The 23,915-nt window shown below is 44.8% G+C and overlaps 1 protein-coding gene across 1 annotated transcript; it reads right to left on the reverse strand.

The window, feature by feature from the left end:
- Positions 1–307: 307 nt before the first annotated feature.
- LOC143998251 (putative G-protein coupled receptor 141) lies at positions 308–23,915 on the reverse strand. Its single transcript, XM_077493936.1, has 3 exons — positions 23,803–23,915; positions 21,675–21,817; positions 308–2,481 (listed from the first exon to the last, which is right to left on the reverse strand). Exon 3 carries the CDS (start codon positions 2,461–2,463, stop codon positions 1,534–1,536), a length of 930 nt encoding a protein of 309 aa, XP_077350062.1. The 5' UTR covers positions 2,464–2,481; positions 21,675–21,817; positions 23,803–23,915; the 3' UTR covers positions 308–1,533.

The raw sequence follows: 23,915 nt of genomic DNA on the forward strand, positions 1-23,915 counted from the left end.
TGTGTAACAGAATTTGGAACAGGGTGTATTTGTGGTAGAAATTCCCTGCGAGGGAAAGATCATCACCCATTGTGTTGATTGTTTTGTTTGACACGTTATTTTGTTTTTGTAAACTGGCACTTTACAATAAATGTTGTACTGTATTTTCTGTGAAGTATATATGCATATGAGCGTACCTTTTTTTTTTTTTGGTGGGGGAATGGATCTTGGGTGAATGAATGAAATACTTATATAGCGCACAATGCGAACTGAATCGCCTCTAGGGTGGGAGTTCCCACACTTTTTTTCCCAGGACTTGACCCCTGGATGAAATACGGACATACATGCATCATTTCATCATTGTGGATGAAATACGGACATACATGCATCCCTATGGGATAGCGGGTGTCTGTGGATGAACATCTGCAGACACCCGCTATTGTCCGATTCTGCAGACGGAGAAAAATCCTAGTTTTCTATCCATCTGCAGAGCGGATCGGATGAACATGGACAGACGGTCCGTGCTCATTCGATCCCCCATAGAGGAGAATGGAGAGGTGACAGGGTGGTCCCTGCACAGTGTGCGGAGACCGCCCTGTCCGCCACCGGCTCAGCGGGGACAACGGAGCGATCCCCGCTGAGCAAGCGGATCATCACGGGGCGGATCATTACTGATCCGTCCCGTGTGAAAGGGGCTTTACAGGTTGTGTCTGCCCAAGTTGTCAAGCCAATCACAGTTTTCAAGAGATGAACAGACATGACTGTAACAGCCAAGTGCATATGTTTGTGCACACCTGCGCAGGCATCCCTGGCACTGACCTGTAAGGGTGCCACCTCTAGCACGGAACATTTATTCATTAAGAATACTGCAACATTAAATAAAGTGCATATATTAAAAATACACACGTTAATAATTTATCAAAGCGCATTTTTCTTTTGCATTGGTACCTGTTCCCAAGGTTTTGTGCAGGGTCTTTCACTCAATATAAACTGTAACGTACTGTTAGTGCCAACACCCCAATAAATTGTAGATAGTCTGAGACCACACAAAGTTTCTGTAATTTAAATAGTTAAAGTAGAAGTTCAGCAAAAACCTAACTAACCCTAAACATAATTGAAGCCAAATTTTAAACCAGTTTGGTCCCACACTGAGCTGTCAGCGGTGGCTTCAGTGTGTAGGCGTGTGCTGGAGAGGCAGTCGACAACGGAAGCCCCTTAGTAACTCTATGGGTGATGTCACTTCCCAGACATTTCCCAGCCTTTGTCGGGTCTCTCCAGACGCAGCATCCGCAGCTGGAGACCGGACTGGAGCAGCTTCCAAAAAGATATATATAGCTATTTTTTCATTAGAGGGTTAGGTTTTAGACGTTTTAGAATGTGGCTGAGAGTAGATTTATTATTAGAAGTTTTTGGTTGAACTTCTACTTTAAATAGTTTTTAATGGCGTGCTTTGATAAATAAATATTGGTTATATATTTTAGATATACTATGTATATACTTTGTTCAATGCAGTAGTATAATAGAGAAATTGGTTTGTCCCAATTAGTGTGAGAATTAGTGTGATATGCAAGACACATTGATCGTCGACACTTCAAAATTATTACTAATGGAGGTAAAGCAACATATGCTCTTTTTGTAAAATTGTGCTACAGCAAAAAAAAAAAAATCTAAGCAACTAAGGGCAGTTATGCTCAAACAAATTTCATTGTAATAAAAGCATTCCTTTGCGTGCTGCAAGTAATAAATTCTGAAGATATGGAAAGGGAAGAAGCACGTTATCATCACCAAAATAAAGAAGAGACTTTTTAGCTGAACCCAGATTTCCTGGTGTGCTAAAATGGGTCTTTGAATCTTCCTCAGAACGTTTACAATTATGAATATCTGTACAGCGAGGAGAAGACACACCACTAAAATGATGACAGTAATAAAGATATAGTTCATGATAAGCACAGCTCTAATTTGAAATTCAGCTTGAAATTGGAAGCACTCTTTTTCATTTAAGGGGGCACTGGTGCCATATTGCGTGAACACCAGTGGCAGAATTATAACACATACTAAAAACCATACAATGCCACTTACTAGAAAAGGATGGAGAGTCCTGTAGAATGCAATGCTATCCTTTTGTTTAAAGAAACCAACATATCTCATGGTCAATAAGACCACATAAAATATAAAAGAAATATATATATGAATGTGGCTCATGGCACTCACAACTCTACAAAAAATAGGTCCATAAGGCCATTTGTTTTGGAAATAGTATGCAATGCGGAATGGCACACTTACAATAAAGATACCATGAACCACCAGCAGGTTGATAACTGATGTAATTGTTACAGACAGTCTGTTTGCACCAGTTATTAAAAAGATCATGAGGGCTATTCCAGTTGTTCCTCCGAAAAAGGTGACAAAATATACTGTAATCAGCAGATTGTTTGCTGTGGTCCTCTGGATGAAGCAAGATGTTTCATTATGTTCTTCCTCCATATCGTGGTGTAAATTAACCTAAGTAAAATAAACATTAAAACGTCAGGGGATAAAGGGAAATATAGTTTCCGTTGTGTGTAACTTGTCCTACTCTCCATCACTTTGGCTTTTCCCACTAGAATGCCAAAGAGTAGTTTTTGTATTTCTTCATTGATGTGAGCAATCATTGTCAATAGACATGTGCAGAGTAAAATATTTCGTTTCGGAATTTCGTTTTCGTCCGAAAAATTAATTTATTTAGTTACTCCCGAAATTCGTTTTTATTTATTTTGTTTTTCGTTCAAAAATTGCATTCGTCCGAAAATCCACATGAATTACGGTCGAATCTGTCTTTGAAGGCTTATGGTGTCTGTCGAATGTATAAAGAAGATTCGATGGAGCTAGTATATAGCATACTTGTGAACTTTAGAACCCTATTAAAGCGGGATTCCACCCTAAAGTGGAACCTCCGCTGATCGGATCCCTCCCCCCCTCCGGTGTCACAATTGACACCTTTCAGTGGGGAGGGGGTGGAGACCACTTCCGGGCATAGACTCCCGTGGGAGTCTACGCCATTTCCTGCCCTGCCGCGCTGTCTGCTGGGACACACACGGGTCCCAGTGACAGCGCAGAGATTTCCTATTGCGTGGCGCGGCTCGCGCATGCGCAGTAGGGAACCGGGAAGTGAAGCCGATTCGCTTCACTTCCTGATTCCCTCACCTAGAATGGTGACTACAGCAGCCGAGAGCCGAGCGATCGATCGGCCTCGGCTGCCGGCATCGCTGGAACCTGGGACAGGTGAGTGTCCATTTATTAAAAGTCAGCAGCTGTAGTATTTATAGCTGCTGGCTTTTAATATATTTTTTTTTGGTGGAATCCCTCTTTAAAGTCTATGGGACTCCAATGTTCAAAATCTAAAGTACTAATTTTAAAGGCTAATATGCAAGTTACTGTCCTAAAAAGTGTTTGGGGACCCGGGTCCTGCCCCAGGGGACATGAATCAATGCAAAAAAAAGTTTTAAAAACTGCAGTTTTTTCGGGAGCAGTGATTTTAATAATGATTAAAGTGAAACAATAAAAGTGTAATATTCCTTTAAATTTCGTAGGGGGGGGGGGGGGGTGTCTATAGTATGCCTGTGAAGGGGCGCATGTTTCTGGTGCTTAGAACTGTCCCTGCACAAAGTGTCATTTATGAGGCCACCGGGATCCCGCAGTCTCTCCTCAGTGGAGACAGAAGATGGATGGATTCGCTGCGCTGATTCAGATGAGCCATCGCTGGACCCCGGAGAGATGATCGTCCATCGCTGGATAGCAAGAGTGGATTAGCACCGCTGGAATCCTTTTTATTTTATTTATTTTTTATTTTTAATAAAGGAATTTTTCAAAAGTGTGTTTGTCTTATTTAACTATTTTTTACACTTTCTTTGTGAAATGGTAGGGGTACTTTTGTACCCCCTTACCATTTCAAACAGGGGGGGGCAGGATCTGGGGGTCCCCTTGTTAAAGGGGGCTTCCAGATTCTGATAAGCCCCCCACCCGCAGACCCCCACAACCACCGGCCACGGTTGTGGGGATGAGGCCCTTCTTCACATCAACATGGGGACAAGGTGCTTTGAGGGGTCACAGACCCCCAAAGCATCCTCCCAATGTTGAGGGCATGTGGCCTGGTACGGTTCAGGAGGGAGGGGGGTCGCTCTCTCGTCCCCCCCTCTTTTCCTGGATGGATTTTTAGGGGGACCCCCACGTCAATTTTTTTTTAATTTGACGCAGGGTTCCCCTTAATATCCATACCAGACCTGAAGGGCCTGGTAATAGAATTTGGGGGACCCCCACGCTTTTTTTAAAATGTATTTATTTATTTTTTATCAATGACTTTCAATGAGTGTTCTCTGTATTACGGAGCCGACAATTCATAATAGCTGCGAGTGATTTTAAAGGACTTTTTTTCCTGCATAAATGACACTTTCTGCAGGGACAGTTCTAAGCACCAGAAACATGCGCCCCTTCACAGGCATACTATAGACACCCCCCCCTACGAAATTTAAAGGAATATTACACTTTTATTGTTTCACTTTAATCATTATTAAAATCACTGCTCCCGAAAAAACGGCTGTTTTTAAAACTTTTTTTTGCATTGATCCATGTCCCCTGGGGTAGGACCCGGGTCCCCAAACACTTTTTAGGACAGTAACTTGCAGAATCTTTTCTCTCTGTCAAATCTTTTTTTCTCTGTAGAATATTTTCTCTATATCATCTTGGACTAATAGAGGTAAGGTTAGGCACATTCAACCACAGGTTCTATAGACACAGATTGTTATTGTCAGAGTCACGTTGAATCTCCTATTCTATATCGAACTGTTGTAACAACTAAAACGAAAATAAAGCATTTATTTATGTCGGATCTTTCGTTTTTCGGATTCTGTGCTTTCGTTATCGTTTGTCAAAACGAAAACGAAAATAGCTGAAATTCGGACGAAAATGCATTCGGACGAAAACTAATGCACATGTCTAATTGTCAATCAGATAGCAGCATAGACATTTATATCTAAATTGGCCATACACATTAGCTAGCGGTTTCCTAATGGCAGCAGTCTAATGTCTATAAGCTCTCTGCAGACTCTCCTGGCCGAAGATTTTTTTGGGTTATAGCAATGAGGTAGATTAGACAACCTGGTCCCATCATTACTCTTTTCCTCCAGTTAAAGTGACACCGAAGGTGTCTGTAGTTCTCATCACCTTGCTCCTTTGTCCTAAATAGGTAAGCATTAGCAGGCGCAGATGCCAGAGGAGGATCAGATTGTGGCAATACCTTCAACTGCCCTCTGTTGTCTATGAACCATTTTAGATAACTCAACCACACATTTTGGGTTTAGTAGAGCGATTTGGGAGGAAATAATTTTTCCCCAAAAAATCTATTTTGCCTTTCTAAAAATTTGTTTAAATTAGCCTATACATCAGGACTCACTCGAAACACTTAGAAAACGATGGCCCTTAACGTCTCCTTGCCCCCCTTAGTAGAACAACAGTTGCGACACACCTATAATTTTCAATGGACCTCAACCTCTATTCATCTTCGATCGACACTTTATATAAGGCTAATTATCCCCCACTTTTTCGCCGACTACGGGAGGACCTGCGGCGGTGGGAGGACTATCCCTTGTCTTGGTTTGGCAAAATTAATTCCATTAAGATGACGTTTCTTCCCAGACTACTCTATTATTTTAGAACCTTACCCATTGCAGTCCCGAGGAGAGAACTACAGCACCTACAAATGGATGTTCTCCGCTTTATTTGGGGTAATAAGAAACCTCGCATGAATAAATTAACGTTACACGCCTCAAAGTCGTGCGGTGGGCTTGGCCTCCCTAATTTACAAGCTTATTATCAAGCGGCTCAAATAACACAGCTTTCATACACTACGGCTAAGGGACCTCTGCCCCTTTGGGTGTCTATTGAAGCTCTCTTGTGCCACCCTTTTGCTATTGGCTCCTTGATGTGGCTGCCGAGTCGCCTTCGCCCTCCCATTTTGTGCCCCACCCTGTCTCACTCCCTAGAGGTCTGGGACAGGGTGCGACATCGTAAACCGCTATCATCCCCGCATACCCCATTGGCCTTGGTGTTCTGTAATCCGGAATTCTCCCCTGGCTTGACTCCACAGGTATTTCAATGGTGGCTTAATAAAGGACTCCTACGGATAGGTGACTATCTAGAGGGGAACTGACCTCACTCGTTGCAGTACTTCACAGAGACAATGCAAATGCCCTCTAGCGAACTGTTTCAGTGTAATCAAATTATCTCCTTTATACGTACTAAACTCAGTTTGCTGGATGGACCGTTTACACTTACGAATTCTGAGTTATCTTGTCAATCAAAGGACGGGGACGTATCTATACTGTTTATGCCGGTATTACGGATCCAAATACTAAACTCCCCTATATGACCCATTGGGAACAGGACTTGAACACTGCTTTTGAACTGTCCGACTGGCAAGACATAGCTTATGCTTTATCTAAAGTATCCATTAACACAACACTGATTGAGGCGAATTATAAAACCCTCTTTCGATGGTATTTAGTACCAACCAGGATCGCTAAGATGCATCCATCTGCATCTCCCATGTGCTTTAGACGGTGTGGCCAGGTGGGTACGATGTACCACATTTGGTGGCAATGCCCGACGATTACTAGATTTTGGATTCGTATATTTAACCTCATATACACAGTAACTGGGGTTAATATTCGTAGAGCCCCGGAAATTGCACTTTTCCAAAAACTCCATGATGGGGTTCCTAAGAAATCCTCAAAACTGATAATATATATAATTTTGGCTGCCAGGATAACCATAGCTAGATATTGGAAGCAGTCGATGGTTTCTCTTGACTCTGTGAAAACTAAGCTTAACTGGATCATGGTTAATGATAGACTCACCTGGACCCTCCGTAATAATACCAAGAAATTCAATATGATATGGGACCCGTGGATCAGATATGTCTCTCCCTTGTGATTTGCCACTGGTTGACCCTCCCTTTCCCTCTTCTTCTTTTCTCCTCCTTTCCCTCTTCCTTCCTCCTTTCTGTCTTTTCTTTTTCTTCTCTATATTTACTGTCCAAGAAGACAATCTTATAAATAAAAAAATATCAGGCGCAACTCCATGAGGTTGATACTCACGGCAGAAGGATACAAGGTAAACCCCCCCCCCCGCCTTTTTTTCTCCTTCCCCCTTCACCCTGTCCTTTTCCCTGCGCTATCACCGCCCCTGACAAAATGGGCATAAATGGCCCCCTGGGTGAGGTGTAAGTGGGCCTGGCAGAGTATGGGGCATATTTCAAAACCTGGTCGATAAAGCACCATACTCTTCTAGGTTGCTAAGTAATGTACAGTCCATCAATATTTTTGTCACATATAGTTTATGTTCAACTTACAGTTTTGAGAAACTGCACTCCCAATTACACTGTCGGAGGACCTAACTGATGTTTATGTTGGAAATCACATCTTTAAAATTTTGATGCTTACTGACTGTACTTTTTGTAATATCATCTTGTTGTCTGACTTCGCATTGTAAATAAAAACATATTGAAAGTAAATTAGCCTATACATTTACTATCTGCCACTGCTTAGGAAAACTTTTATTAAAAATAAACTGTATTTGTGCATTGCTATTCATGCTATTCAATGCTATTCAATGCTATTTTGAATGTTACCCCAATGTTCATATACAGTAAAAACAACAGTAAACAGTGAATTACGGTTTGTGTGCATTACCCAAAAGTAGTGTAGATGAATGAATGAATGAATGACATACTTGTATAGCGCACAATGCGAACTGAATCGCCTCTAGGCGCTGTGGCGAGCTTTGATCATCTGCTAAAAGAGGAAGGTCTTGAGTTTTTTCCTAAAAGCCAGGTGATTTTCTTCCAGGCGGATGTTGATTGGTAGAGCATTCCATAGCCGAGGCCCTTGGACAGCGAATCTCCGATCCCCCTTGGATTTATACCGGGCTTTGGGCACGAGGAGGAGGTTTTTGTTGGCTGATCGAAGACTACGGTTTGGTGTGTAATGATTTATTTTCTCCATTAGGTATTGTGGAGCTTCTCTATGCACGCATTTGTGGGTGAGGCAAAGGGTCTTGAACGAGATCCGATTTTTTACGGTTAGCCAATGTAAGCTCCTCAGCAAAGGAGATATGGATTCCCAGGGGTTTTTTCCTGTTATCAGCCTTGCCGCCGTGTTTTGGATCAGTTGTAATCGTGCAAGTTGATATTGTGGTAATCCTATGTAAAGCGAGTTTGCGTAGTCCAGTCGTGAATTAATGATTGTTCCAACTACCACTGCTTTGTCATTCTTTGGGATAAAAGGGATGAGTCTGCGAAGCATGCGTAGCAGATGGTGAGATCCACTGACTACAGATCCTATTTGCGCATCCATTGACATTTGTGCGTCTAAAATAACCCAGAGACTCTTCGCTTTGGTCTTTGGGGAGATAGTCTGCCCAAAGACGGTTGGTGGAGACCAGGAGGTTTTGGTTGCAGGCTTATGATTTGGGTGTAAGATAAGAAGCTCTGTCTTTGATTCGTTCAGCTGGAGGGAGTTAGTGGTCATCCAGTCCTCTATTGATTTGAGGCAGTTTTCAAGTTGTTGTTGGTGATCTTTTTTTCCATTGATCCGGAAATAAAGTTGCGTGTCGTCAGCGTAAGAATGGAAGCAGAGATCTGAGCATCTGATGATTTGAAGGAGTGGGCGAATGTAAATGTTGAAGAGAACGGGTGATAAAGGAGAGCCTTGAGGGACTCCGCAGGTGACTGCCTGAGTTTCGGAGAGGAATTTTCCTAGTTTCACTGTCTGTGACCGATTTCCTAGGAAGGACGCGAACCATTGGAGATCTATGTCTTGGACTCCGGCTACTTCTGTGAGTCGGACGAGTAGAGTATTGTGATCTACTGTATCAAACGCTGCACTTAGGTCTAGCAGTACAAGGAGACACGGCTCTCCCTCATCTGCTGCTTCGAGGGCGTCATCCCAAATCTTGAGGAGAGCTGTTTCTGTTCCATGACCCGGGCGGAAGCCTGATTGCAGCGGGTCCAGGAGTTTGTGAGTATCCAGGTGAAGTTGTAGCTGATGTACTACAGCTTTCTCCATGATCTTAGAAATGGTGTTGAGGCTTGTAATTGGCCTACGGTTGTTTGGATCCTGAGAGTCCAGGTTTGGTTTCTTGAGTAGAGGTTTGACGATGTCTTGTTTGAGGACGCTGGGAACAATCCCTTCATGGAATGATCGGTTTATGAGGTGGGTTATGGTTGGAGCCACGATGTCGGAGCATTCTTTCAGTAGTTTTGTGGGGATGATGTCAATAGGTGAGGTACTGTCACGCAGTTTATTAATGATGTTTTTTGCGGTGTCTACGGTAATTGGGGATAGTGAAAATTTTGGCGGTTGTGGTATGTTGGTGCAGACATCCTCTTTATGTATTTGCTGGCTGAGGTCGGATGTTTTCTTCTGACAAATTGTTTCCCTGATGGTTTTGACTTTATCGATAAAAAAATCCGACAGTTTGTCACAGTAATCCTGGGATTCGCTTTCTGGAGTTCTAGGCACACCGGATTCATTGATCGATTAACCAGTTTAAACAGTTCCCGTGGTTGGTTTGCGGCCGTTGAGATTGTATATGAGAAGTGGTCCTTTTTGGCTTTGAAGATTGCTTTCCGATAATTCTCTGTGAGACCTTTGTAGTTAAAGTGGTTTTCCTCAGTGGGATTTCTTCTCCATGTTCTTTCTGCTCTTCTGCGTTCTTGCTTTAGTACGGCGAGGGAGCTATTAAACCATCCAGAGTTTTTCTTCCTGATGAGAGCCCTGCGTTTTGGTGCTACCGAGTCTGCTGATTGCAGCAATGCCCTGTTCAAGGAGTTGAGTGTTTCCTCCGTAGAGTGGTTTAAGGTTATTGTAGTTATCTTGTTGGACAGAGTGGATTTGAAGGATTCGGAGTACAGTTTTTTATGCGATCTGGTCCAGTGCGTTGTTGTTACAGGTTTCCGTTTTTCGTTGGTGATGTTAGTAGCTATTTTGAATTTGATGGCGTGGTGATTCATGGCAGAGTTATGTTGTTGAGTATGTTGACGTCAATGTTCTGTTTGAAAATGAGGTCCAGGGTGTGTCCTGACCCATGCGTGGGAGTCTTTATCAGTTGCTGGAGACCCAGTTCTTCTAGTTGATTGATGCAGGCAGTAGCAATGGGGTCTTTAGGCTCGTTTGCCCAAAGGTTGCACTAAAGGAGTTGTAAAGTCTTATGGTTTTTCACCTTAATGTATTCTATGTATTAAGTTGAAAAACCTTCTGTGCTGCAGCTGCTGCCCCCCCACCCGAGCCCCTCTTTTTCTTATCTGAGCCCAATCCTTCCAGTGAGGAGCACAAGCCCAGCAGCTCCAGCCGCTGTCTTGGGTCCTCATTGGATAGACTGATAGCAGCGGGAGCCATTGGCTCCCACTGCTGTCAATCAAATCCAGTGACACGGGAGCTGGGCCAAGTCCTGCTGTCTATGCCAATGGACGCAGCAGCAGGATGCGGGAGCGCACCTGTGCGGGTGTCCCCATGGGGGCACTTAATGAAGAGGAGGAGCCAGGAGCACAGCCAGGGGACCCCAGAAAAGGAGGACCGGGGACACTTTGTGCAAAAACCTTGCACAGAGCAAGTAAGTATGACATCTTTGTTATTTAAAAAAAAAATAACCTTTACAATCACTTTATGGCTTGATTCACTCTTTTATTGTGCACTTGTTCACACATTCTTTAGAGAACCTACAAAGTGAATAAGTTGACTTGATGTAACATGCATCAATGTATAAAAAAAAAAAAACTAAAGCTTGAAAGGGGCTTGTTAAAAGTGAATGGGTTGCATTAGAGCAATGCATGTCAGTGCATGTGTACAACCCTCTTAGTGTAGGATTCTAGGTAAATTTAGTTTTTGTCTCATTCTGTAATCAAGGAGCAGTAATTGATTGATCTGGTCTGTTCAGGGTTTCACAGGCTAGGAATTTGATTGCTTACCACTGTCTCTAGGAGGAGTTTCTAGAGTATAGGGAGGGAGCATTCAAATAACCAGCCTAAATATTGATCAGAGCCTAGCCTATTCCTGGGAAGGTGTGTCTAGATGGTAGCTGGGAAGCTGATAAATAGTCTGGACTACTGGAAAGATCATGTTTGCCCAGCAAGGAGAATTCCCAGTGGTGGCAGGGCTGGGACCTGGAAGTGATCTGGAACTGACTGCAGGAATTCTCCACAGGGATCTGGTCTAGAGAAGGACTGCCTCACTCACTGGATTGTGTATGGAGGAAGCTGGAAGGAGGCAGCTGATCCTGAATTGATCCCTGGTGATTGTGTGCTTTTGGGATATAAATGCCAGATATAGCTAGGGCTGAGATTGTTCTCATAGGGTCTCAAGTACTGGCCATTCCCCATCCACTGCAGTGTCCTGGGCTGTGAGCTTAGAAAAGAGTGCCTTCCTGTGCAGTGTTCCTGAGATTGCACTGGGTATCATTAGCACCAGGGTGCAGGGTAACCAGATTCCATTGAGACTTACCTCATGGTCCCCGGCTGTGAGGCCTTAGGTTGTCCAACATTCACAGTTGCTCAAGGAGAATATTGTCCTCTTAAAACCAATTTCTAACTGTATTGGAGTTTCCCATGCCCTAATCCCTCTCCTGTTATAAGTTTTACCATGAATAAATCACAAAAAGACAACCCCTAAACCAGGGATAGGCCATTTTTGAGAGGTGGAGATCTACCTGGACAACATGGAAGAGTTTAAAGGTCCCCTGGTGCAGCACTCTTTTTTGTTTTTTAAGAAGTTAACTAGCAAGCTCCAAAAAGTAAGGGCAAGGACAGTATTGAGAAAACTTAGAAAAATATAATATAAATAATGTCACAGTACACATAAAAATGTAGACGACCTTAAAAGTTAGCTTTGGCCAGGCATTCACTTTCATTCACAATACTTTCATGTCTGGGGAGTAATTGGTCACCCCCTCACGTATGTTGCATTGTCCATCATGAAGGCAGAACATTTGGTACTCCAGGCTGACTTGCTTAAATAGTTTTAGGCCTGGCTGTCTGCTCTGAGTTCTGGTCAGTATAAGTAGTAGGTAGGGCAGTGTACAGAGGTCAGTAGATGTCAATAGTAGGTAGGGCAGTGTATAGAGGTCAGTAGTAGGTAAGGCAGTATTCATAGGCTAGTAGTATGTAGGTCAGTGTACAGAGGTCAGAATTAGGTAGGGCAGTGTACAGAGGTCAGTAGTACATAGGTCAGTGTACAGAGGTCAGTAATGGGTAGGGCAGTATACAAAGGTCAGAAGTAGGTAGGGCAGTGTACAGAGCAGTGGCGGCCCGCCCATAGGGGGCGCCCGGGCGCCGCCCCACCCCCCCTCCCCCTAGGTGTAAAAAAAAAAAAAAGTAAAAAAAAAAAGTAAAAAAAAAAAGAAGAAGAAGAAGAACCGGCGGCGGCGGCGGCGACAGAAGACCGGGCCACCGCCTGTAAAAGAGCTATAAGAAGGCGCGGTGGCCCGGCAGAAGAACCGAAGAGGGGGACAAGACCCCCGAAGTCGGAAGAGGCCGGCGGCGAGGAAGAAAGCCGGGCTCCTCCACTAGCAAAAGAGCTACAAGAAGATAGCGGAGGAGTCCGGCGAGAAGACCCCCGAAGACGGAAGACCCCCGGAACTGTGCAATAAAATATTTTAACCCTGTGTTGTGTTTTTTTTGTACTTTTTTTCACAGGTGAATGGGTAGGGGTACATTATACCCCATACTCATTCACATAGGGTGGGGGGCCGGTATCCGGGGCCCCCTTATTAAAGGGGGCTCCCGGATTCCGATAAGCCCCCCGCCCGCAGACCCCGACAACCAACGGCCAGGGTTGTCGGGAAGAGGCCCTTGTCCTCATCAACATGGGGAATAGGTGCTTTGGGGTGGGGGGGCCGCACGCCCCCCTCCCCCAAGGCACCCCCCCATGTTGAGGGCCCGCTGCCTGGTACGGCTCAGGAGGGGGGGGCGCCCGCTCGTCCCCACCCCCTTTCCTGGCCGGCCAGGTAGCGTGCTCGGATAAAGGTCTGGCGTGGATCTGGGGGGAACCCCACGCCGTTTTTTCGGCGTAGGGGGTTCCCCTTGGAATCCATATCAGACCTAAGGGCCTGGTATGCTCTCGGAGGGGGGAACCCACGCCAATTTTTTTTTCAGATTACATAAGGGGTGTGGTTTATGAGAAGTGGGAGGGGCCAAAATGATGGGCGGGGTCTGGCGCCCCCCCATCCAAAAACTTCACCAGCCGCCACTGGTACAGAGGTTAGTAATATGAAATGCAGTGGACAGGGAAAAGTATAGCAGTGGACAGGAGTGAGCAGGACAGGGGATCAGCAGGGCATTGTTCAGGTGAGTTAGAAGGGTACGGTACAGGGGGGCTCAAGAGAGCATGGTACAGGGTGGGGGGTTAGAAGGACACAACACATGGAGGATCGGGGGGCATCATAAGGGCACACCACTGGGAGCACGCCCCTGGGGCATCAGGAGTGCACACCACTGGGGGCATCAGGAGGACACACCACCAAGGGTGTCAGGGGACATACCACTGGGGGCATCAGGCAGGCACACCACTAGGGTCATCAGGAGGGAACATCACTGAGGCATCAGGAGGGCACACCACTGAAAGTGTTAGGAGGGCACATTACTGGGGGCCCACCACTTAGGGGGCACATCACTGGGGGCTCAGGATGACACAAAAATGCTTACCTCATGCGGAGCTGTGCCAGATCTAATCGTTCTAGGGCTAATCCCAGCTGGCCCTCCGCCCTCCTCTCTCATCCATCCCACATGAGGTCATCCACATGTGCCCTGAATGGACTAAAGAGGAGGGCCGGTGGGGATCAGTGCAATACACTCCGGGGATGAGCTCAGGTGCTTTCGGACAAGAGCCTGAATCCATCCGAGCTATCCCGTCTGAAGCTGTCATAGGCAGCAGAGGCATTCCCCTCCCCACACCCGCACCTAAGCAAAGGGCATGCTGTGGGGTGGGGAATGCCTTGGCTTTTGATTGTTTCCCAGCAGCACACCACTTTCCTGCGGAACTCAGTTGTAGGTCAGCAAGGTGGGGATGAGATCATGATATATCGGGCACCTGCTCGCTGATGACCGGTAGATCATAATCGAAGGGTTGCCAAACCCTGCCCTGGACTGTTTATTGGAGCTGGAGTGAAAGTATTGTTGTTTGGGTGGCTGGTGGCCTCCTTACTGTTTAGGGGAAAACCAGTTAAAATCAGTGGCCCCTGCAGGGGTAGTGCTTCACATGGAAACAAACCAGGCACAGGAGGTAACACAAATGCCCACCAAGGCAGCCAGGGTGGTATATCTTAAAGACACCAGTAGCATTTTCAAAAAATATGCAGCAATTAAATTTTTTTTCTTTTAAGGACCATGCACACTGCGCTTAAAAAAACCTCATATAAAGCATTTTTATACTGGAATTTAGTAGCTTCTAGGAAAGTTCAGAAGCATTCAGCAATTTTTTTTCTGCCAGAAAGCTGCTCTAAAAAATGTGTTTTCTGCTGCTAAACGCTGAGCTTAAAATGTGCCTTTAAATGTCCTAATGTGCAAAGACACATAGGACACCATTGAGCTGCTTCTACAAGAAAAACACAAAACTCCTGTAGCATTTTTTTAAGCCCAGTGTGCATGGACTCTTATGCCGCGTGCACTCGACCAGACTTTCCGACAGACTAGGTCCGACAGTCTTCCCGACGGACTTTCCGAGTTCCGACGGACTTTCCAAACGAACGGACTTGACCACACATGAATGGACTAAGTCCGTTCGAAAGTCCATTCATTTTGAACGTGATGACATAAGACGGGACTAAAAAGGAAGTTCAATAGCCAATAGCCAATAGCTTCCCTTGCGTCGTATTTGGTCTGTCGGACCAGCATACAGACAAACGGTTTTCCCGAAAGGAATTGAGTCCAGCGGACAGATTTGAAACATGTTCTATTTCTATGTCCGTCAGATTTTTTTTATGAAAAATGATCGGATTAGCCCACACACGATCGGATTGTCCGATGGACTGCTTCCGTCAGACCTAGTCTGCCGGAAAGTCCGCTTATGTGTACGCGGCATTGGAACAGTGGACCTGAGTTTTGCAGTGTGGTCTGCTGGAACTCACAGACAAAAGAACTAACATGATGCAGTGATGAGCATTGAAAGTACTTGCCTACATAGGTTTTTCCAACATGGTTAGAATATATCTGTAACCAATGAGCAGTCATACCTTTACTCCACAGAGGAATGAATAATCCTTTAATAGCACATTGGAGAGAATAAGCTGCAGCCAGACTCAGTGGAGGGAAATTTCTGCAGCATATTTGGCAAGTACAGAATCACAGTATATATAAAATAATATGCAAAGTGGTTGGAGGGAAGCTTTAGAATGGCAAATATGTTTTTATTACAAATTATGTGAGCAGACTGCAGTTCCTCTTTAAGTATAGGATACTTTTGCCACGAGGACAACATTAAGGCTGCGTCTGCTCACAATTTTTATATACATTATCAATGTTACACTCACCATCAAAATAAAATAAAGAACAAAAAAAAAACAATATTACTTTACCAGGTACCATGACTGGGATTGGAAAACCTGTTGTGTCTAACCGAGGGCCGATCCTGGGCAGGTGCGCTGGGTGCAACGCACCCAGGCGCCGAAGTGCCAGGGCATCATCAGTTCCAAGTGTGCACCTCCACCATCCACTCACCCACCCGCCCGCCGGCACGACCAATGCTGTGTGCACATCCCCTTCTCATCTGCTACACATTGCCCGCTGCAGTGTACACAGCCCCCGTCCGCTGTATATCCCATGAAAGGAGGAGGTCAGCTAGGTCTGCCCCACCTCCTCCCATGTGCCAGCCTTCCAATCTTCCATGCGCCAGTCTTCCAGCCTTCCATGTGCCAGCCTTCCGTGTGCCCTAGTCTCCCAGCCTTCCATGTGCCATAGTCTTCCAGCCTTCCATGTGCCAGTCTTCCAGCTTTCAATGTGCCATAGTCACCCAGCCTTCTATGTGCCATGATCTTCCAGCCTTCCATATGCCCTTCTTCCGGCCTTCCATGTGCCATAGTCTTCCTGCCTCTCATGTGCCATAGTGTTCCTGCCTTCTATGTGCCAGTCTTCCACCCTTCCATGTGCCATAGTCTTCATGCCTCTTATGTGCCCTTCTTCCGGCCTTCCATGTGCCAGTCTTCCATCCTTCCATGTGCCATAATCTTCCAGCCTTCCATGGGCCATAGTCTTCCTGCCTCCCATGTGCCAACACTCGGGGCTCATTTAGATGTGAGACACCATGTATTTATGTGCCTGTATCTGTATAGATCTTACTGCAATCTTCCTGCAAACCTGAGCTCTTACACCAATTCTGGGACAGATGCATGGTGGATGCACACCCTGTCTTCATCCAGGGCCATGCATCCATCTCAGACTTCTCAAGTCTCCTGCGAGCCGCAGGAGTCTCCCGCATTTGACTGCAGGCTCCCGGACAACCCACTAGCGGGGCAATCAGCCGGCTGGGACTGTCACTCAGCCACAGACAGAGCAACCCAAGCGGTCGAATGGAGTACGGCTGCGGCGGCCGCTCGAGCTGCTCAGGGGCGGGGGCAGGACAGAGGCGGGAGATCTGGATGGGAGGGAAGGAGGGGCAGGTGGGGAGAGCTGCTTTGCAGGGACCAGATCTGTCATCACCTCAGACAGACTAGAAGAGAGTAATGACAGCTGCTTTCCAGGCTACTCTGCAAGTAATGTAACAGCAGCTCCTTGGATCTTGCTGTGTGCCCCATTATGTGCCCCATGTCCTACTGTGCGAATAGTGCCCTGCTGTGTAGCCCATGCCCTGCTGTGTAAATAGTGACCTGCTGTGTGCCCCATGCCCTGCTGTGTGCTCCATGCCTGCTTTGTGCCCTGCTGTGTGTCCAGTGTCCTGCTGTGTGCCCCATGCCCCACTGTATGTCCTGATGTGTGTCCCATGCCCACTGTGTGCCCTGTTGTGAGCCCCGTGATGTGCCTTACTGTGTGCCCTGCTGTGTTCCCCATTTCCTGATGTGTGCCCCATGCCCCGCTGTGTGCCCAGTGTCCCGCTGTGTGCTCCATGCCCTACCCTGTGCCTTGCTGTGTGTCCAGTGTCCTGCTGTGTGCCCCATGCCCCACTGTGTGCCCTGTGGTGTGCCCAGTGTCCCTCTGTGTGCCCCATGCCCCGCTGTATGCCCTGCTGTATGTCCCATGTCTTGCTGTATCCCCTGTGTCCTAAAGTATGCCACATGATGTGCCCTGTGCCCAGATGTGTGCCCCCTGCCGTGCTGTGTGCCCATATCCTGATGTGTGCCCCATGCCCGCTGTGTGCCCTGTTGTGTGCCCTACTGTGTGCCCCATGTCCTGATGTGTGCCCAGTGCCCCTGTGGGCCCTATTGTGTGCCCCATGATGTGCCTTCCTGTATGCCTCATGCCCCACTGTGGGCCCCATGCCCTGATTTGTGACCCGTGCCCTGTTGTGTGCCCCATGATATGTGCCCTTCTTTTTGCTTCATGCCCTGCTGTGTGCCCCATGCCTCTCTGTGTGCCCCATGCCCTGCTGTGTGCCCCATGATGTGCCCCGATGTGTGTCCCATTCCCCGCTGTGTGCCTGTGCCCTGATGTGTGCCCTTATGACTGGGTAGGCACCGGCGTGAAGCGTCACCTCCCTGAAATGAGTTTTTGCAGGTTGGGATGTCTGCCATCTCTGCATGGATAAAAACATTGGAGAGATGCATACAGCCGTATTAAAGCATATGGGGACTTCTGCCCATTAGTGGTTAGTCTTAAAGTCCATAGATGTCAACAACCAGGGACATTGTGCTTCTGAGATTCTACCTGTCGCTGCCTGAACTAACTCCTTTTAAACACTATAAACCCAGTATGACCAACCTCACCTAAAGGTGAGGATATCAGAACATTTTAATGATAATAATAATATAAATGCAAAAAATGTATCCAATGTTTCTAAACATTTTAGAGAAATTCATAAAGGAAATCTTGATTCTTTCACTTTTTTGGTATCGAACAGGTTAAAAAACAATTAAGAGGGGGTGACACACACCGCATTCTACTCCAACGAGAAGTGTGGTGGATATACACACTCAGAACAAGTGTACCACATGGATTGAACAATAGAAGGGACACTAGGGATGAGCTGAACACCCCCGGGTTTGGTTCGCAGCAGAACATGTGAACAGGCAAAGAATTTGTTCGAACACGTGAACACTGTTAACCACTTCAGCCCCGGAAGAATTTACCCCCTTCCTGACCAGAGCACTTTTTGTGATTCGGCACTGCATCGTTTTAACTGGCAATTGCGCGGTCGTGCGACGTTGTACCCAAACAAAATTGATGTCCTTTTTTTCCCTCAAATAGAGCTTTCTTTTGGTGGTATTTGATCACCCCTACGTTTTAAATTTTTTTTGCGCTATAAACAAAAAAAGAGCACCAATTTTGAAAAAAACTAATTATTTTTTACTTTTTGCTATAATAAAATATCCCCCAAAAATATATAAAAAAACATTTTTTTCCTCAGTTTAGGCCAATACATATTCTTTTACATATTTTTGGTAAAGAAAATGGCAATAAGCGATTATTGATTGGTTTGTGCAAAAGTTATAGCGTTTACAAAATAGAAGATAGTTTTCTGGCATTTTTATTAATTTTATTTTATTTTTTAAATGGCGGCAATCAGCAATTTTTATTGTGACTGCAACCTTATGGCGGACACATCGGACATTTTTGACAAATTTTTGGGACCATTGTCATTTATACAGCAATCAGTGCTATACAAATGCGCTCATTCCTGTGTAAATTACACTGGCAGTGAAGGGGTTAACCACTAGGTGGCAGTGTAGGGGTTAACTGTGACCTAGGGGCGTGTTGATAACTGTGGGGGGCGTGGCTGTGTTTTACAAATCACTGATCTCTGCTCCAATCACAGGGCGAAGAGAGCAGTGTCACTTGTTGCTAGGCAGAACGGGGAGATGCTGTTTACATCGGCATCTCCCCGTTCTTCCTCTCTGTGAGGCAATTGTGGGTATCCCCACAGCGATTGAGTCCGCGGGACCCGTGACTGGTCTCACTGAGCTTTCCGCAGGCACACGAGCATGCCGCTAGTGGTGCGGGCGCACGAGCGTGCCGCTAGTGGTACGCGCACCCCTTAAAGGGCAATGTACACGTACGTGATTTTGTCTGTACGTGCCCTTCTGCCGATGTATATCAGCGTGAAGCGGTTGGGAAGCGGTTAAAGTCTATGGGACACCAGCGTGAAAAATCAAAAGTGCTAATTTTAAAGGTTAATATGCAAGTTATTGTCATAAAAAGTGTTTGGGGACCTGGGTCCTGCCCCAGGGGACATGTATCAATGCAAAAAAAAGTTTTAAAAATGGCCGTGTTTCCGGGAGCAGTGATTTTAATAATGCTTAAAGGGAAACAATAAAAGTGAAATATTCCTTTAAATTTCGTACCTGGGGGTTGTCTATAGCATGCCTGTAAAGTGACGCATTTTCCCCATGTTTAGAACAGTCCCTGCACAAAATGACATTTCTAAAGCAAAAAAGTAATTTTAAACTACTCGCGGCTATAATGAATTATCGGGTCCCAGCAATACATATAAAATTTATTGAAAAAAAATGTCAGGGGTTCTGGTCTGGGTCTGGTATGAATATTAAGGGAAACCCCGAGCCAAAAATTGTAAAAAAATTGCATGGGAGTCCCCCAAAATTCCATTCATTTTCTTCTCTCACTCCCACTGTATGAAGCTTCAGCGCTGATGACAGAGGGGGCGGGGTGGCCTCACCCTCACTTATAAAAGAATTGTCATCAGCACTGAAGTGTCATACGACGGGTGCCTCCCATGGAGGCGGAACTTTTTATTTTTTTTCGGTCCGTCGGCGGAGCGAGAGAAGAAGATGAATGAACTTCGTGGGACATTATTTTTTTTTTTTTTAATAAAGGCTTTGTCCCAAGGTGTGTCTTTTTTATTTATTTATTTTTTTTACACTTTTTGTGAAATGGTAGGGGTACAATGTACCCGTTACCATTTCAAATGGGGTGGCCGGGATCTGGGGTCCCCTTTTTAAAGGGGGCATCCAGATTCCGATAAGACCCCCACCCGCAGACCCCCACAACCACCGGGCAAGGGTTGGGGGGATGAGGACCTTGTCTCCATCAACATGGGGACAAGGTGCTTTGGGGGGCTACCCCAAAGCACCCTCCCCATGTTGAGGGCATGAAGCCTGGTACGGTTCAGGGGGGGCCCTCTCTCATCCCCCCTCTTTTCCTGGGGCCTGCCAGGTTGCCTGTTCGGATAAGGGTCTGGTATGGATTTTGGGGGGACCCCCATGCCATTTTTTCGGAGTAAGGGGTTACCCTGAAAAACCATACCAGACCTAAGGGCCTGGTGTACAGTACCCTGTAGCCAAGAACCAGCGCGATGGGATCGCGCTGGAAAAATTCTCGCAGGCAGGTGCTGTAGTTGCCGTTGCATCGTAGTTAGTCCGTCGGACCAGCATACAGACAAGCGGACTTCCCAACAGGAACTGGGTCCGGAGGGGACCCCCACGCAATTTTTTTTTACATTTTGGCATGGGGTTTCCCTTAATATTCATACCAGACCCAAAGGGCCTGGTAATGGACTGGAGTGGAACCCATGCCGTTTTTTTCAATGACTTTTATCTGTATTGCCGGGACCCGACAATTCATTACACCCGCGAGTAGTTTTAAATTACTTTTTTTCCTTTAGAAATGTCATTTTGTGCAGGGACTGTTCTAAATACGGGAAAAATGTGCCACTTTACAGGCATACTATAGACACCCCCCAGGTATGAAATGTAACCACTACAATACAGGGCACTTTCGCTCCCTTCCTTCCCAGCCCAATTTTCAGCTTTCAGCGCTCTCGCATTTTCAATGACAAATGCTCTGTCATGCTACGCTGTACCCAAATGAAATTTTTATCATTTTGTTTGCACAAATAGAGCTTTATTTTTGTGGTATTTATTCACGACTCAGTTTTTTATTATTTTTGATATAAGCGAAAAAATAGCGGAAATTTGGAAAAAAAACAATATTTTCTTCTTTCTAATTTAAAATCAATCCAATAAAAATCGAATTTTGTCATAGATTTAAGCCAAAATGTATTCTGCTACATGTTTTTGGTGAAAAAAATTCCGTTAAGTGTATAATAATTGGTTTGTGTGATCATGGACATATGTGCGCAAATGATCATGTACAAATGTGTGCAGGTGATCACGGACATATGTGTGCAGATAATCATTGGGACATGTGATTTTAGTGGGACATATGTGGGGGACATGTGTTTTTATTATTTCGGGACATGTGTGTTTTGTCTATTGTCTGAAAATGTTTTTTTATTTTTATTTAGTTTGTTCTTATTCATGCCCCAGGTTTTGTTGTAATTATCTGCTCTAATTGCTTTGAATTGATGGAATCCCGCCCCTGTTGAGTGGGTTGTAAGAGGATATACGTCAGAACATTTAAAATGTTTTTATATGCTTTAAGAAAGGCTGTGTAAATGTGCCATTGTATGTGTAGCCAATAAAAGGATTTCTTTATCAAGAGTACACCGAATGGCCAGCTTCATACAGTGTATACTATAAACCCAGTTATGACATTTATTAAAGCGTACCTTATCCCTCACTCCTGAAGGATTCTGACAGCTGCACAATCGGTCCTCCCAAGCCACTTCTCTTTACCACTCTGTCGGTAGCAGGCACTATGACCTCATCACATATAATGCCGAACCTGCAGAAAAATGGAGATCTCCCACTCCTGAGAAAATGAGGGGTAAGGTAATTGAAACTACAGTTATGTTATTTCTAGACCAAAACAAACTGCCCACACTGCATACGTAACTTTTGATTGTAACTGGAGTTCAGGTTTAAATTTTTATATAAATAATCTTAATCTGCTTTGTAAATACTGATGCGCTCCTTATTTTATCACATGGTAATGAACTTACCAAATTGTTCCAGTTTACAGACCATACAATCATTATCCTTTCACAAGAAATAGTTGTATAAGGTGGTCGTAAACTCTTACATATACCCAGTAATACAAAGAAATTACATAAATTCTCCCACATTAGTTGTACCTGTTTATCTACAATCTTTTCAATATCCATTCAAAGTGCCAAATTCATACAGCTTGTCTAAACTTCTGCAAGGGGTGGGGGGTGAAGTCACACCCTCTGGAGGTCATTGAGGAGAGCTCTGAGAGCTGATTGGAGGGAAGGGACACGCCCCCTTCACACAGCATACAGGAACAGAGCTCAGGCTGCCAATCACATGCTGTGTGCTGGAGATCCCTCCGCTGTCACCTTTTTTCTCTTGCTGTCAGGAAAACTTGTCAGTGACTTGTAAGTGACTCATGCAGATGAAGAAGTAGCAGACAGAAATGACACTAGTGCTCTGGATTGAGACAAGTGCACATTATAAAAGGATATGCTTTGTTCATATTTCTTGTCTGAGTTTTACAACTTTACAACCACTTTAACCATTGAATCTTTAGTTCTCATGTATTGGGGTGATCTCCACCTCAAATGTCTCTATATTCTGCTCTTCTCACTATATAGAACCTCACAATTATCACCAGATGCAAGCTAATGATAATGAAGCAACAACCCATTCAACAGTTTTTGTGAACTAAGTTACATATATAAAGTACCCTTAAAAAACAATATAATAATATGCATGTAGTAAAATTAACTGAGCCACACAATAAAACTTTGCAGTTAATTAAAGAAAAAAACCTTTATCTCATTTGCAAACATTATGCTATAGCAAAATCAGCCTAAAGTCAAGGCAACAGCTCAGAAAAAATGATTAGATAATTAACACATAGAGGGGAGTTTACTAAAAACTGAGCATGCAAAATCTGAATAGAAACCAATCAGCTTCCGGATTTAATTGGCAAAGCTTAACTAAACTAGCCAAAGTTATGCCCCATACACACAATGAGATTATCGGACAAATGATCGTTCGTTTTTTCTTGTCTTGTTTTGCATGCTAATCTCAGATCGAATCTGATGAGTTTACTAAAGTCACAAAAATTCTCGTACGACAGAAAAAAAAATTCGGAAGTGATATCATGTGTTGTAATGCATTTGTATTGCATTTTCGAATGATAGCTGTACTGATTAAATAAAAATTGTATGATCTGGCATCGTACGAAAACAATTTTCACGCACGTCCGATAGAATAATATCCGATGAACTGTCATGATTGGCTCTTGAAAGCGCTGTACTAATGATCCAATTATCGTACGATTGCTTCAAAAGCGGTATATTCCCTGCGATTTTCTGCTCGTGTGTATGGGGCATTAGAAGCTGATTGGCTACCATGCATAGCTGCACCAGATACTGAGAGCTCCATTTCTAGTAAATCACCCCCATTATCTATCTGGCAGAAAAACTGAGAATTCCTGATAGAACTGATCAATACTGTAAACCAGAGAGGTTTTTATGGAAGAAATGTACTCTGGAAGTCAGGGATTCTTCACAATGAAACATTTGTGTTTTCCATATAGAAGGCAAATGTTTTTTTTTTTTGTAACTTGTACTAGTAAAGTGAAAGTTAAAATCTGGTTCCTATGCCCATGCTTCAACACTCCCCTATTCATAGAGTTGGCTGGACTGCAGTGATTGGCATTTCATTGTAAATGCCTGTATATGCAGCAATCTTATATTCAGAAGTTAAAACACAGTCATTATAGTTGTACAGTTACTGTAAGAAAGGGTTCATGGTTCTGCCACTTACCTTATCAATACCATGTACTGTCCGTTGTGAGAGAGCTTACAGGAAGCCACTGACCAGCTTTATACTTCCTGGAGCACCACGGCTAGCTTCAAGTACTGTACCCATTACCAGAA

This window comes from Lithobates pipiens, unplaced genomic scaffold (genome assembly GCF_037356315.1).
Source record: "Lithobates pipiens isolate NorthernLeopardFrog02 unplaced genomic scaffold, aLitPip1_a1.2 Scaffold_19, whole genome shotgun sequence".
NCBI classification, from domain to species: domain Eukaryota; kingdom Metazoa; phylum Chordata; class Amphibia; order Anura; family Ranidae; genus Lithobates; species Lithobates pipiens.